At 38.9% G+C, this 14,245-nt stretch overlaps 1 protein-coding gene across 2 annotated transcripts in view; it reads right to left on the bottom strand.

Moving 5' to 3' along the window:
• Positions 1 to 14,245, bottom strand: part of MRPL1 (mitochondrial ribosomal protein L1) — a 71,713-nt gene that overhangs the window by 35,787 nt on the left and 21,681 nt on the right. For both annotated transcript variants that reach the window (XM_007519830.3, XM_060187913.1), the window contains 2 exons: positions 5,060 to 5,318; positions 1,166 to 1,249 (listed from right to left, as the gene is read on the bottom strand). In XM_007519830.3, the coding sequence (XP_007519892.1) occupies positions 1,166 to 1,249; positions 5,060 to 5,318 (343 nt within the window). The remainder of the gene's footprint in view (positions 1 to 1,165; positions 1,250 to 5,059; positions 5,319 to 14,245) is intronic.

The raw sequence follows: 14,245 nt of genomic DNA, 5'->3' as shown, positions 1-14,245 counted from the left end.
TTTTCAATACACAATCTTCCAATAGTGAAAGCTTAAAGCAAAATTAGTCTTGTTAACTTAAAAGGAGACACCTTATCAAACCAATATAGGAAGGAAAAATTAAGAAATGACAGAACCAAAATTGAGCCAGTTGCTTAAAAAGTCAAAAGGAAAATACAAGTATTCCTATGGTTTATTTTGCTATTTGATTATTCAACAGTTACACTTCCCACTTTTCTGGGAAGAAATCCTTCCTTGAAAGTGAGGCCAAAGGAGAAGAATCAAAACACATTTATAAAACAAATTACAAATATTTATGATACAAAAGTCTAACAAAGAATTGATACCATATTTCTAATATATCTTGACTTTCCAAGTTGTTTTTCTTTTTTTAAATTTTTTTAATTATCTTTATTTATTGGATAGAGACAGCCAGAAATCAAGAGGGATGGGGGTGTTAGAGAGGGAGAGAGAAAGAGAGACACCTGTAACACTGCTTCACCACTGGAAAAGCTTTCCCACTGCAGGTAGGGACTAGGGGCTTGAACCCAGGCCTTTGTGCATAGTAATATATGCACTCAAGCAGGTGCGCCACCACCCAACCCCCTTGTTTTCCTTTTTTAAAGTTCTAGTTACTGTGGCTTTTACAACACAGTAAGTGGCCCCATTACTTTAATAAAGTCCTGTTATTGTTTGAGCAGAAGGAATTTGAGGAAGAAACTGAAGTTAGTAGGGCAAATTCCATAATTCTCCTTACTTTATTGTGGGAAACACTATGGCAACCTAACAGTGATGGAATTAATGTTCTACTTAGGCTTTCTCAAACTAGTAACAACTTTAGATAAGTCATATAATTTGTTTTGAGCTTCAAGTGGGGAGAAAAAGGCTAAGTGAATGGTAAGATATTCTATAAATCCTCATGAAGGATGAGAAATGACATAGTGAGGGTTGTATTGTTATATGGGAAATTGGGGAATGTTATGCATGTACAAATTATTGTATTTACTGTTGAATGTAAAACATTAATTCCCCAATAAAGAAATAAATTTAAAAAAAAGATATTCTATAAATCCTTTTGCTTTTTATTTCATCACTCTCTTATTTTATTCATTGATCAAAGTAGTATGTTACATATATATGTTTATATATGTATATGTATGTATATATATTTGTCAATGTTACTTACCTCTGTAAATACAGCAACTTTATTGATTTCTGAAACGAAGGGGTATGGAAAACTAACAACACTGGCAAATGGCTCCGATTTTTTCTAAATATAACAATGGAAAAACAATTATAAAATATTCATTCACCTCATATATTAATTAACAAAACAAAATTGACACGCTTTATTAAAATGTTTTAATTCTGCCATCTTTCCACTCGTTAATCCAGGACTACTCATCAATTACAATGTAAGGCACAAGGATTATAAAATTTTTTAAAAGACTTTATTTATTTATTGATGAGAAAGATAGGAGGAAAGAGAGAAAGAACCAGACATCACTCTGGTACATGTGCTGCTGGGGCTTGAACTCAGGACCTCATACTTGAGAGTCAAGCGCTTAATCCACTGCGCCACCTCCCAGACCACAGATTATAAATTTTTATAAGAAGCGCTTTATAATGAGAATCATAAAGCCTCTTCCCAGCTCCATACTCCAATCACAGTTGGCATCTATCTCTCGATCATTCATCACTCTCTCACATTATCTGAGAAGTGTTTGCACACTCATTCTTCCACAGTTCCTAGTTCAATGCTCTACATGATCAATGTTAACATTTGCTAACTTTAAATCCAAAAGAACATGTAATTTCATGACCATCAAAGAGAATATGAATATACTGGGCTCGCAACCCAGTAGTTCCACATGCTGAACAATGGAAAATATTCAGGTGAGCTGCTCAGTTGGTCACCCCAATCTCCAATACTAGCTCTAGTGGTCTGGGAGGTGGCGCAGTGGCTAAGGCACTAGACTCTCAAGCATGAGGTCCTGAGTTCAATCCCTGGCAGCACATGTACCAGAGTGATGTCTGGTTCTTTCTCTCTCTCCCCTATCTTTCTCATAAGTAAATAAAATCTTTAAAAAAAAAAAAAAACTAGCTCTAAACAATCAGTTAATATTAACCCTAACTCCAAAGCTCTTCTGAGTGCATCTATTTTTGAAACAACTTGAACCACTACCACTTTCAGATATACTTGGGAAGCCAGCTGGCAAATCCAAAATAAATAGTGGCATGAGTTTGTGGCAGCAGAATATGGGGAGACACTCCACAGAGTCTCAAAACTAATTTGTTCAGTTATTTTATCAAGGACCTGTATAGGCCTGTGGCTCAGAACTGTTAGGGAAACTTCACATGGAAATAAGTTCTAGGTCCCTAATTTTGACATAGCCTTAAGAGCTGGAAGAAAGAGAACTGATTCAAATAATTTATTTTCAGAGAATCTTTTGAGTAGAGATAATCTCCTGAGGATTTCTTTTCAGACAAGACACAGGTCCTTAAACACACTTATATCAGATCAGACATGCAATTCACTTTAACTGGCATTCCTCTGTCATTAACATGTCACAACTGGTTTCCATTTTTCAGTGGCAAACAATCACAGTAATAGCATCCCCAAGGTGGGGTAAGGGTGAGGGGGCGGGAATACTGGCTATTTGTAGAGCACTCTACAAAAACCATCACCACCCAAACAAAAAGTCTTAGGAAGACAACAGCATTCTTGCAGTGTTATTAGCTTATAAGTGGTTTCCATTTGTGAAATGTGAATTTTCATTTGTGAAATGAAGCTTGTGATTTCTTTAGGAACCACATTATTAGTTGAATAACAAAGTGATCTATGTGGGCACAATATTTTTTAAATAAAAGAACAGCAACATAAATTTAGATATCCACTGATACCAACTACTTGTAACAAATTATAGAGAAATTACAGCTTAGTTCAAATGCTAACTCTACTCCCTACTACATAACCTTGAGCAAGTTATTTTATGCTAATTACCTCAACAACCTTTTCTTGAATAGGATTAAATGAGAAACTGCATGCAAGACACTCAACAGAGACAATTTTCAGTAAATGTTATTACATACATACCAAGTCCTTCATATGCATTATCTCACTTCAACCTCACTAAACCACATAAACTGTAAGCACTGTAAGCTCCCTTGTAAGAGATCTGATTTCAGAGTCCAGGTTCTCAAGCACTAAACTATACTGTCTCCGCATTAGTGTTCAATGCTGTTGAGGATATTAAGTTGTATTTTAAAAGTTACAATTTCCAGTTTAAACCCCCACCCACCCAAATCCTGACATAATAAACATCATGTCTAGGAAAATAAGATTTTTCAAGTGAGAGGCTTATAAAACTTAGATCTAGGGGTGTGGGTAGATAGCATAATGGTAATACAAAGAGACTTTCATGCCTGAGGCTACAAGGTCCCATGTTCAATCCCCCACACCACCATAAGCCCGACCTGAGCAATGCTGTAAAAAAAAAAAAAAAAAAAAGGGTTTTGGTTGAAACAAGGTTTAGGGAACATTCTCAACTGAGAATTTAAGGAAAGTATCTGAAGGTTACTGAGCTAAACAAAAAACCCTCAGTCACAGAGAAGGAACATAACACCCAGTAATTAAGTGATTTTTTAAAGTTTAACAGTGTTCCCCACCTGCAGGGGAGTAGCTTCACAGGAGGTGAAGCAGGTCTGCAGGTGTCTGTCTTTCTCTCCCCCTCTATCTCCCTCTCCTCTCTCCATTTCTCTCTGTCCTATCCAACAATGACGACTCAATAACAATAATAACTACAACAACAAAAGTTTAACAGTGCAACAAAAGGGAAAATAAAATTAAAAAAAATATATATATATATATATATATATATATATATATATATAAAGTTTAAGAAATATCTAATTTAAAAACAGGGCCAGGTACTCCTAGTTAAGTGCACACATTATACTGCATAAGGACTCAGGTTCAAGCCCCTAGTCCCCACCTGCAAGGGGAACACTTCATAAGTAGTGAAATAGGGCTGCAGGTGTCTCTCAGATTATCTCCCTCTCCCTTCTCAGTTTCTGTCTCTATCCAATGATAAATAAATAAATTATTTAAAAAATTTATTTAAAAACTACTTCTATAGAAATATTTACCAGTGATTACTCGGGTGAATAATATATATACTTAACATCATATACAGGGGGGTGTTTAAAACAGATATAAATTTAAGTACATGGGGAGTCAGCTGGTAGCACAGAGGGTTAAGCGCAGGTGGCGCAAAGCACAAGAACCAGCATAAGGATCCTGGTTCAAGCCCCCGGACCCCCACCTGCAGGGGAGTTGCTTCACAGGCGGTGAAGCAGGTCTGCAGGTGTCTATCTTTCTCTCCCCCTGTCTGTCTTCCCCTCTTCTCTTCATTTCTGTCCTATCCAACAACACCATCAATAATAACAATAATAACTACAATAATAAAACAACAAGGGCAATATAATGGAATAAATAAATACTTAAATAAATAAATTTATTTTAAAAAATTTAAGTATATAAAAGAGCTTAATCTTCTAGAAATTATTATGAGAGATAATAACTAAAAATTTTAAGAAACAACAATTCATACTCATTATTCACAAGTAAATTCATTTTAACTGAATCTAGTAGCACAATGTCTAAAAAAATGTGAGATTCTCAAACTTCAAGCCATGAGTTCCATCTCCAGCATTGCATGTGCCTGAGTGATACTGTTTATCTCTCCTCATAAATAAATAAAGCTTTTTTAAAAATTGAGTCAACAAGAGGAGAGGATAGACAGCATAATGGTTATGCAAACAGACTCTCACTCCTGAGGCTCCAAAGTCCCAGGTTCAATCTCCTGCATCACCATAAACCAGAGCTGACTAGTGCTCAGATTAGAGTCCAGGAGATGGTGCAGTAGATAAAGCATTGGACTCTCAAGCATGAGGTCCCAGGTTCAATCCTCAGCAGCACATGTACCATAGTGATGCCTGGCTATTTCTCTCTCTCCTCCTAACTTTCTCATTAATAAATAAAATCTTAAAAAAAAAAAAAAACATTGAGTCAACATACCTTCTTCCCTAGTGTCACATCCAGAGTCAAATCAAGGTAAACGCCTTGCTTTGGATAAGTAAAGTCGAGAATTTGAAATTTTTTAAGCAAATGGATAGCTTTCTCCACCTCATACATCTGCCTCGGATATAAGCGCTTTAGGTAGACATCATCTTCAGGGTCACCTTCCATATAGACGGAGGACTTTATTTTTTCTATCTCCTCTTTTATCTCATCTGATGATTTTGCTTTGGGATCTTTTTTCTTCTTTTGAGCAGGCCTTAAAAAGAATCAAAAAGATAAATTATCTCAATATGTGGCCCAAGAGACATTTTTTTATTATCTTTATTTATTTATTGGATAGAGACTATCAGAAATTGAGAGGGAAGGGGGTGATAAAGAGGGAGACAGACACCTACCACACTGTTTTACCACTTGTAAGGCTTTTCCCCTATAGACGGGGAGTGGGGGCTCAAACCCAGGTCCTTGCGCATTGTAACATGTGTGTTTGACAATGTGTGCCACCACCTGGTCCCTCCCAAGAGACATTTTTTTCTTTTTTTTTTTCTTTATATTTTATTTATTTTCCCTTTTGTTGCCCTTATTTCTTCTTGTTGTTGTAGTTAGTATTGTTGTTGTTGATGATGTCACTGTTGTTGGATAGGACAGAAAGAAGTGGAGAGAGGAGGGGAAGACAGAGAGGGGGAGAGATAGACACCTGCAGACCTGCTTCACCTCCTATGAAGTGACTCCCCGTGGGCAGGGAGCCGGGGGCTCGAACTGGGATCTTTACACTGGTCCTTGAGCTTCGCACCAGGAGCGCTTAACCCGCTGCGCTGCCGCACAACTCCCTCCCAGAAGACATTTTAAGAAGCCACTGTACATAGGGAAAGGGGGGGGGGATAGAAAGAGGGCTGGCATTCTTGCCATAGCAATCAGGCAGGAGTAAGGAATTAAAGGGATACAGATTGGAAGAAGTCAAACTCTCCTTATTTGCAGATGACATGACAGTATACATGGAAAAACCTAAGGAATCCAGCAAGAAGCTTTTGGAAATCATCAGGCAATACAGTAAGGTGTCAGGCTATAAAATTAACATTCAAAAGTCAGTGGCATTCCTCTATGCAAACACTAAGTTAGAAGAAATTGAAATCCAGAAATCAACTCCTTTTACTATAGCAACAAAAACAAAATATCTAGGAGTAAATCTAACCAAGGAAGTGAAAGAATTGTATACTGAAATTTATGAGTCACTACTCAAAGAAATTGAAAAAGACACAAAGAAGTGGAAAGATATTCCATGTTCATGGGTTGGAAGAATTAACATCATCAAAATGAATATATTACCCAGAGCCATCTACAAATTTAATGCTATCCCCATCAAGATCCCAAGCACATTTTTTAGGAAAATAGAACAAATGCTACAAATGTTTATCTGGAACCAGAAAAGACCTAGAATTGCCAAAACAATCTTGAGAAAAAAAGAACAGAACCGGGGAGTCAGGCTGTAGCGCAGTGGCTTAAGCGCAGGTGGCGCAAAGCACAAGGACCAGCCTAAGGATCCCGGTTTGAGCACCCCCCCCCTCCCCACCTGCAGGGGAGTCGCTTCACGGGTAGTGAAGCAGGTCTGCAGGTGTCTGTCTTTCTCTCCCCCTCTCTGTTTTCCCCTCCTCTCTCCATTTCTCTCTGTCCTATCCAACAACAGCATCAATAATAACTACAACAATAAAAAACAACAAGGGCAACAAAAGGGAATAAATAATAAATAAATATTAAAAAAAAAAAAAAAAAGAACAGAACCAGAGGCATCACACTCCCAGATCTCAAACTGTATTATAGGGCCATTGTCATCAAAACTGCTTGGTACTGGAACATGAATAGACACACTGACCAATGGAATAGAATTGAGAGCCCAGAAATGAGGCCCCACACCTATGGACATCTAATCTTTGACAAAAGGGCCCAGACTATTACATGGGGAAAGCAGAGTCTCTTCAACAAATGGTGTTAGAAACAGTGGGTTGAAACATGCAGAAGAATGAAACTGAATCACTGTATTTCACCAAATACAAAAGTAAATTCCAAGTGGATCAAGGACTTGGATGTTAGACCAGAAACTATCAAATACTTAGAGGAAAATATCTCTGTCTATAGATATATATATTGTGTGTGTGTGTGTGTGTGTGTGTGTGTGTGTATAGAAAAAAGACAAATTTTATTTTATTTCAGAGGAACAGACTATTATTTTATAGTTTTTCTAGTTCAATAAATATTAGGTGGATTTTTGTACTGTTTGCAATTGGCAAAATTGAATAAGGCAATGATGCTACTTCCTAAAAACTTAGACATGCAAACAGATAATTTCAATATAATGAAGTAATTAAGTTAGTACTATGGGGAGTTGAGTGGTAGTGCAGCGGGTTAAGCGCACGTGGCACAAAGCACAAGGAGCAGCATAAGGATCCCAGTTTGAGGCCCCGGCTCCCCATCTGCAGGGGAGTCACTTCACAGGCAGTGAAGCAGGTCTACAGGAGTCTATCTTTCTCTCCCCCTCCTCTCTCCATTTCTCTCTGTCCTATCCAGCAACAACATCAATAACAACAACAATAATAACTACAACGACAATAAAGAAAAAAAAGGGCAACAAAAGGGAAAATAAATAGATATACAAAAATAAATACTAAAAAAAGAAAGAAATTAGTACTATGAAAACTTATTGTAGACGTGGAAAAAAGACAATGTAACCCAGTTCACACGACTAAGTAGGAGTTTGGAAAGGAATGGCCCCTTCCCAAACTCCTTTACACCCCTCCTTGAAGAAGAAGGAAGAGTTTAAATCTAGATATATATTTAAGAGAAAGGAAAATGTCTGACTACACAAAAATATTATAAACAAATGTTTATAGCAGCATTATCCACAACAGTCATAGAGTTAAAACTCAGATATCCATCACCTGATAGATATATAATCTATACAATAGTGTATTAGCCAGGTGGGAGATAGCATAATGTTTATGCAAACAGACTCTTTTTTTTAAAAAAAATTTATTTCTTTATTGGGGAATTAATGTTTTACATTCAACAGTAAATACAATAGTTTGTACATGCATAACATTCCCCAGTTTCCCATTTAACAATACAACCCCCACTATGTCATTTATCATCCTTCATGGACCTGTATTCTCCCCACCCACCCACCCCAGAGTCTTTTACTTTGGTTCGATATGCCAATTCCATTTCAGGTTCTACTTGTGTTTTCGTTTCTGATCTTGTTTTTCAACTTCTGCCTGAGAGTGAGATCATCCCAGCAAACAGACTCTAATAATGATGCCTGAGGCTTCGAGGTCCCAGGTTCAATCCCTGCACCACCAAACATAAGCCAGACCTGAGCAGTGCTCTGGGAGAAAAAAAAAAAGAGAGAGAGAGAGAGAAGCAGGACCTGACCAAATTGTAATTAGGGCACCAAAGTAAAAACCCTGTGCTGAGGGGCAGACATGCAGCTTCCTGGGACAGTGGGGGGTGGGAGTGGGTGGGAGGGATGGGTCACAGTCTTTTGGTGGTGGGAATGGTGTTTATGTACACTCCTAGTAAAATGTAGACATATAAATCACTAGTTAATTAATATGAGAGGGGGAAAATCAATTGTATGTCTCAAAGTTTTTCAAAACACAAACTGAATCTTTTTAATATATAGGCTGTGTAACTGATATGCAGACTCTCTCAAAAGCCTAGACCAAGTAGATCAGAAGCATCCAATAGCACAGCTATATACAAGATACTGGGTACTGTACAGCAAACCATAACAAAAGGACTTTTCAAAGTTAACCCAATTACCAAACAATGTGATGTTAACATTAACTATCTATTGTCTTTTTGAACCCTAAGACAGCAGGAACCTCACATCTCCACTAAAGAGCCCGTACTTCCCCCAGTCCTGGAACCCTTAGATAGGGCCCACTTTCCCGTATGCCTCTCCCAATCCATATCAAATAATATTGCATCTGCCGATCACAACCTAACCAACGCAACAATTGCCACCTCACATGCTTCACTTCAGACTGTGTCCAGAGACTTCACGTGTGGAATGACAACCCTTCAGCTTCATTACTCGGGTGAGACCTTTCCTTTCATAGTACACTCTAATTCCATCTCAGATGCAGTTTCTGGCTAAGGCGTCTAGGCAGAGAGTAGTGTCATTAAGACAAAAAAAAAAAAAAAAAGAGTTGGGAGATGGCATAATGGTTATGCAAAGTGACTTTAATGCCTTACATTCCAAGGACTCAGGCTCAATTCCTAGCACCCCAAAGCTAGAGTTAAGTAATACTTTAGTTTAAAAGAAAAAAAAAGAGAGAGGCTGTGTGGTGGCACACCTGGTTGAGTGCACATGTTACAATGCTCAAGGATCCTGATTCAAGCCCCGTCAGTCCCCATGTGCAGGGGGAAAGCTTTGCCAGTGGTGAAGCAGGTCTTCAGTTGTCTCTCTGTCTCTCCCACTCTATCGCTCCCTTCCCCCTCTATTTCTGGCTGTCTCTATCCAATAAATTAAAAATAATCTCTGTCTTTCTCCTCTCTATCTTCCCCAACCCTCTCTGTCTCTATCCAGTAATAAATAAATATATACATATTTTTATATAAAAAAAGAACTTTAAAAAATAAAGAAAAAAAAAAAGAGTGGGGAGTCGGGCTGTAGCGCAGCGGGTTAAGCACAGGTGGCGCAAAGCACAAGGACCGGCATAAGGATCCCGGTTCGAACCCCGGCTCCCCACCTGCAGGGGAGTCGCTTCACAGGCGGTGAAGCAGGTCTGCAGGTGTCTATCTTTCTCTCCTCCTCTCTGTCTTCCCCTCCTCTCTCCATTTCTCTCTGTCCTATCCAACAACGACAACAACAATAATAACTACAACAATAAAACAACAAGGGCAACAAAAGGGAATAAATAAATAAAATAAATATTAAAAAAAAAAAAGAGTGGTCCAGGAGGTAGCACAGTGGATAAGGCTTTGGACTCTCAAGCATGAGTTTAATCCCCGGCAGCACATGTACCAGAGTGATGTCTGGTTCTTTCTCTCTCTCCTATCATTTCTCATGAGTAAATAAATAAAATCTTAAAAAAAAAAAAAAGAAAAGAAAAAGGGAGTCGGGCGGTACTGCAGCGGGTTAAGCACATGTGGCGCCAAGCTCAAGGACCAGCGTAAGGATCCCGGTTCGAGCTCCACCTGCAGAGGGGTCACTCCATAGGTGGTAAAGCAGGTCTACAGGTGTCTATCTTTCTCTCCCCCTCTCTATCTTCCCCTTCTCTCTCCATTTCTCTCTGTCCTATCCAACAACAATGACATCAAGAACAACAACAATAATAACTACAACTATAAAACAGGGGCAACAAAAAGGAAAAAAATAAATATTTAAATAAAAGAAAAGAAAAAGGTTGATGCTTCCATAATTCTTTATCCTTTCATTTCCCATAACCTCAATTTAGCCAGGTGACTATTTTTAGCCAATCAAATAAAGCAAAAGTGAGTTTCTCTGTTCTAACTTGGCCCACTAGAGATTTCATATGGTTCTGCTTGTATGTCCATGTATTTCTACCATTTTCACAAGAGCATGTCTGGGCTTAGCCCAACGTGGGAGGATTAGAGAGCTATGTAACATCTGCCCCCACATAGCCCCAGGCAGCTGAGACAATTCTCAGCTGATCTTCAGCTGTTTGGCTAGCCCGGCCAAGGTCATCAGAGACATCCAGTGTCTAAACCTAGCTTAGACCCACTGACCCACCAATGTGTGGGTGGTGATAAATAATTGTGGGGTAGTTTGTTACATTGCAAAAGCTAACAAGGTGTTCACAAAATAACTATGAAAATATACTGACACATAATTGCAGATAAGAGTCAGAAACTACCAAGAAAATACAGGAAGTAGGGATGATAGATTTTCTTAACATCTATTCAAATCGCACCTAGGGCTGGGGAGATAGCTTAATGGTTCTGCACAAAGACTCAAGCCTGGAGCACCAAAGGGCTCAGCTTCATCCCTATTAGCATAAACCAGAGTTATGCAGTGCTCTGATAAAAATACTAAATAACACCTATAATCTTAAAAAGTACATTTTAAGATTTACTTTTTATTTATTGCATATGAGAAAGAGTTTCACATAAGCCAGAAAGAAGGAGAAAGAGAGAAGCCAGAGTGGTCCGGGAGGTGGCGCAGTGGATAATGCACTGGATTCTCAACCATGAGGTCCCCAGTCTGATCCCTGGCAGCACATGTACCAGAATGATGGCCTGTTCTTTCTCTCCTCCTATCTTTCTCATGAATAAATAAATAAATAAATAAATTTTAAAAAGAGAGATTACCACTCTGGTAAGTGGCAAAGTAGGGGATCAAGCCAGAAACCTCACGTATAAAAGTCTAATATTGTAGTCCAGAAGGTGGCACATTGGCTAAAGTATTAAACTCTGAAGCACGAGGTCCTAAATTCAATCCCCAGCAGCACATGTACCAGAGTGATGTCTGGTTCTTTCTCTCTCCTCCTATATTTCTCATTAACAAATAAATAAAAATAAAATAAAAGTCCAATACTCATGGCCATGGGTGGTTCACCTAGGAGAGTACACACAGTACCATGCAAAAGGATTCAAGTTCAAGCCCTGGGTCAATGATGAAGCAGTGAAGGTGTCTCTCTTTCTCTCTCCTTATCTCCCCCCTTCCTTCAAAATTTGTCTTTATAAAAAAATAAAAAGTCACTGGGAGCAGTAATTCTGGTGCAGGCAGAGCTCCAGAGTTAACTTTTGCGGCAATTCAAAGAAAAAGAAAAAAAAAAATCTAATACTCTAACAGTTGAGCCCTTTTCCCAGTTGCCAAATTATATAAAATTAATTTATACCGTTTGATAACTTTTGGCAAGTCTGTGAAGTCATCATAAAATTCAAGATATTGAACACATCCCAGGGCTGGGGAGACAGCATAATGGTTATGAAAAGCCTTTCAAGCCTGAAGCTCTGAGGTCCCAGGTTCAATCCCCAGCACCATCAAAAGCCAGAACTGAGCCATATTCTGGTTGGTCTCTCTGCCCCCCCCCCACCCTCCCCCATATCTACTTTTTCTTATTAAAATAAAATAAATAAAAATATTTAAAAATTGAACACATTCCCAAACCCTTAGTGATTCTTTTTCTAAAAGAATAGTTTTCTTTCTTTAAAAAAAATTTTTTTTAATTTATTTTATTATTGGATAGAGACAGAGAAATTGAGAGGGGAGAAAAGGGTAAATAACATAATAGTTATGCAAACGGACTCTCATGCCTGAGGCTTCACAGTCCCAGGTTCAATCCCCCACACTACCATAAGCCAGAAATGAACAGTGCTCCGGTTAAAAAAAAAAAAAAAGTCAAAATCATCTTTAGGGCAGGGGTAGATAGCATAATGGTTATGCAAACAGACTGTCAAGCCTGAGGCTCCAAAGTCCCAGGTTCAATCCCCTGCACCACCATAAACCAGAGTTGATCAGTGCTCTGGTTAAAAAAAAAAAAAAAAAAGGCATTTAGAAAAAAAGAAATTGAGAGGGGAGGAGGAGATAGGGAGGGACAGAGAAACACCTGTAGCCTTGCTTCAGTATTAGTGAAACTCCCCCCTTCAGGTGGGAACCAGGGGCTTGAATCTAGGGCCTTCAGCACCAGAAATGTGTGCACTTAACCAGGGGTGCCACCACCTGGCCCCATGTGTTCCCCTCTTTTATTTTATATTAAAAAAATATTTATTTACTTATTATTCATTCCCTTTCGTTGCCCTTGTTTTACTGTTGCATTAGTGTCGTTATTGATGTCATTTTTGGATAGGACACAGAGAAAATAGAGAGAGGAGAAGACAGGGGGAGAGAAAGACACGTGCAGATCTGCTTCACCGCCAGTGAAGCGGCTCCCCTGAAGGTGGGGAGCTGAGGGCTCAAAACGGGATCCTTCTGCGGGTCCTTGCACTTTGGGCTACGTGTGCTTAACCCGCTGCGCTACCACCCGACTCCCTGCATTTTTTTTTATCCAAATCATTTTATTGGGGAAAACAGTGGATTATAGGGCAATGACTGACACACAATTTCTCATCTCCTTGTTATATGAGTTCATACTGATAATCTATTGATCCTATTAACCATAAAAGTTTTAAATTAGTACATAATATTCTAGAAAGATTGGCAGAAAAATGCCTTTCCAAGAAATTCATTTCTACAGGACAAAAAGGATTTTGCAAATATGCTTAAGGTTAAAATGCTTCCAGAAAGGGAGACGGTTATCCACGATTATCCTGCTGAGCTATAACTAACTGATCACGAGTCTGAAAACAGAGAAACTTGGCCCCTTCCCCTACTCATCTAATAAAGATGGAGAGAGACAGCAGAAATCCAGGTGTTTGAATGACTCAATCCTGGCAATAAAGATGGAGGAAAGAGGCAAAGCAACATGGGCAGTCTCTTGAAGCTGGGAACGGCTAAGATGCTCCCTGAGACTCTACAGAGCGCTATAGCCCAGCTGACACCTTGATTTCAGCCCACAAGACTTCTGAGCTGGAGAACTGTTAAGATAACAAAAGGAATACTGTACCAATAAGTTATTGCAATTTGTCATGTCAGCAGTAGAAAACAAATATGGGGTCCTAGAAAACATATGCAAAAGAAATGGCTAACAATGGAGTATTTTTTTCATTTTTTTAATATTTATTTTATTTATTTTCCCTTTTGTTGCCCTTGTTTTATTGTAGTTATTGATGTCGTCGTTGTTGGATTGGACAGAGAGAAATGGAGAGAGGAGGGGAAGACAAAGGGGGAGAAAAACCACCTGCAGACCTGCTTCACCGCCTGTGAAGCGACTCCCCTGTAGGTGGGGAGCTGGGGGCTCGAACCAGGATCCTGTCCTTGTGCTTTGTGCCACGTGCACTTAACCCACTGCACTAGCTCCCAACTCCGGAGTTTGTTTTCTTTTAATGCCCCAAAACCAATCTAACATATTCCATTCTCTCAGCACTCAATGGAGTCTTATCACCTCAACTATTAATTACATCTTCCTAGATAATAAGTGATTCAACAGGTTAGCAGATAATGACAACACTCCTCTTTAATAGGATACAGGTGTCCTTCTGGACTGAGTACAAGTCTAAGCATGAGCCTAGTGGATGGATACAACATGCCTCTACACCTACTTGGAATAATTCCACAAAGTCCTAAAA

Source organism: Erinaceus europaeus, chromosome 3 (assembly GCF_950295315.1).
Source record: "Erinaceus europaeus chromosome 3, mEriEur2.1, whole genome shotgun sequence".
Taxonomy (NCBI): Eukaryota; Metazoa; Chordata; class Mammalia; order Eulipotyphla; family Erinaceidae; genus Erinaceus; species Erinaceus europaeus.
This window is presented reverse-complemented; position numbering and strand designations above follow the sequence as displayed.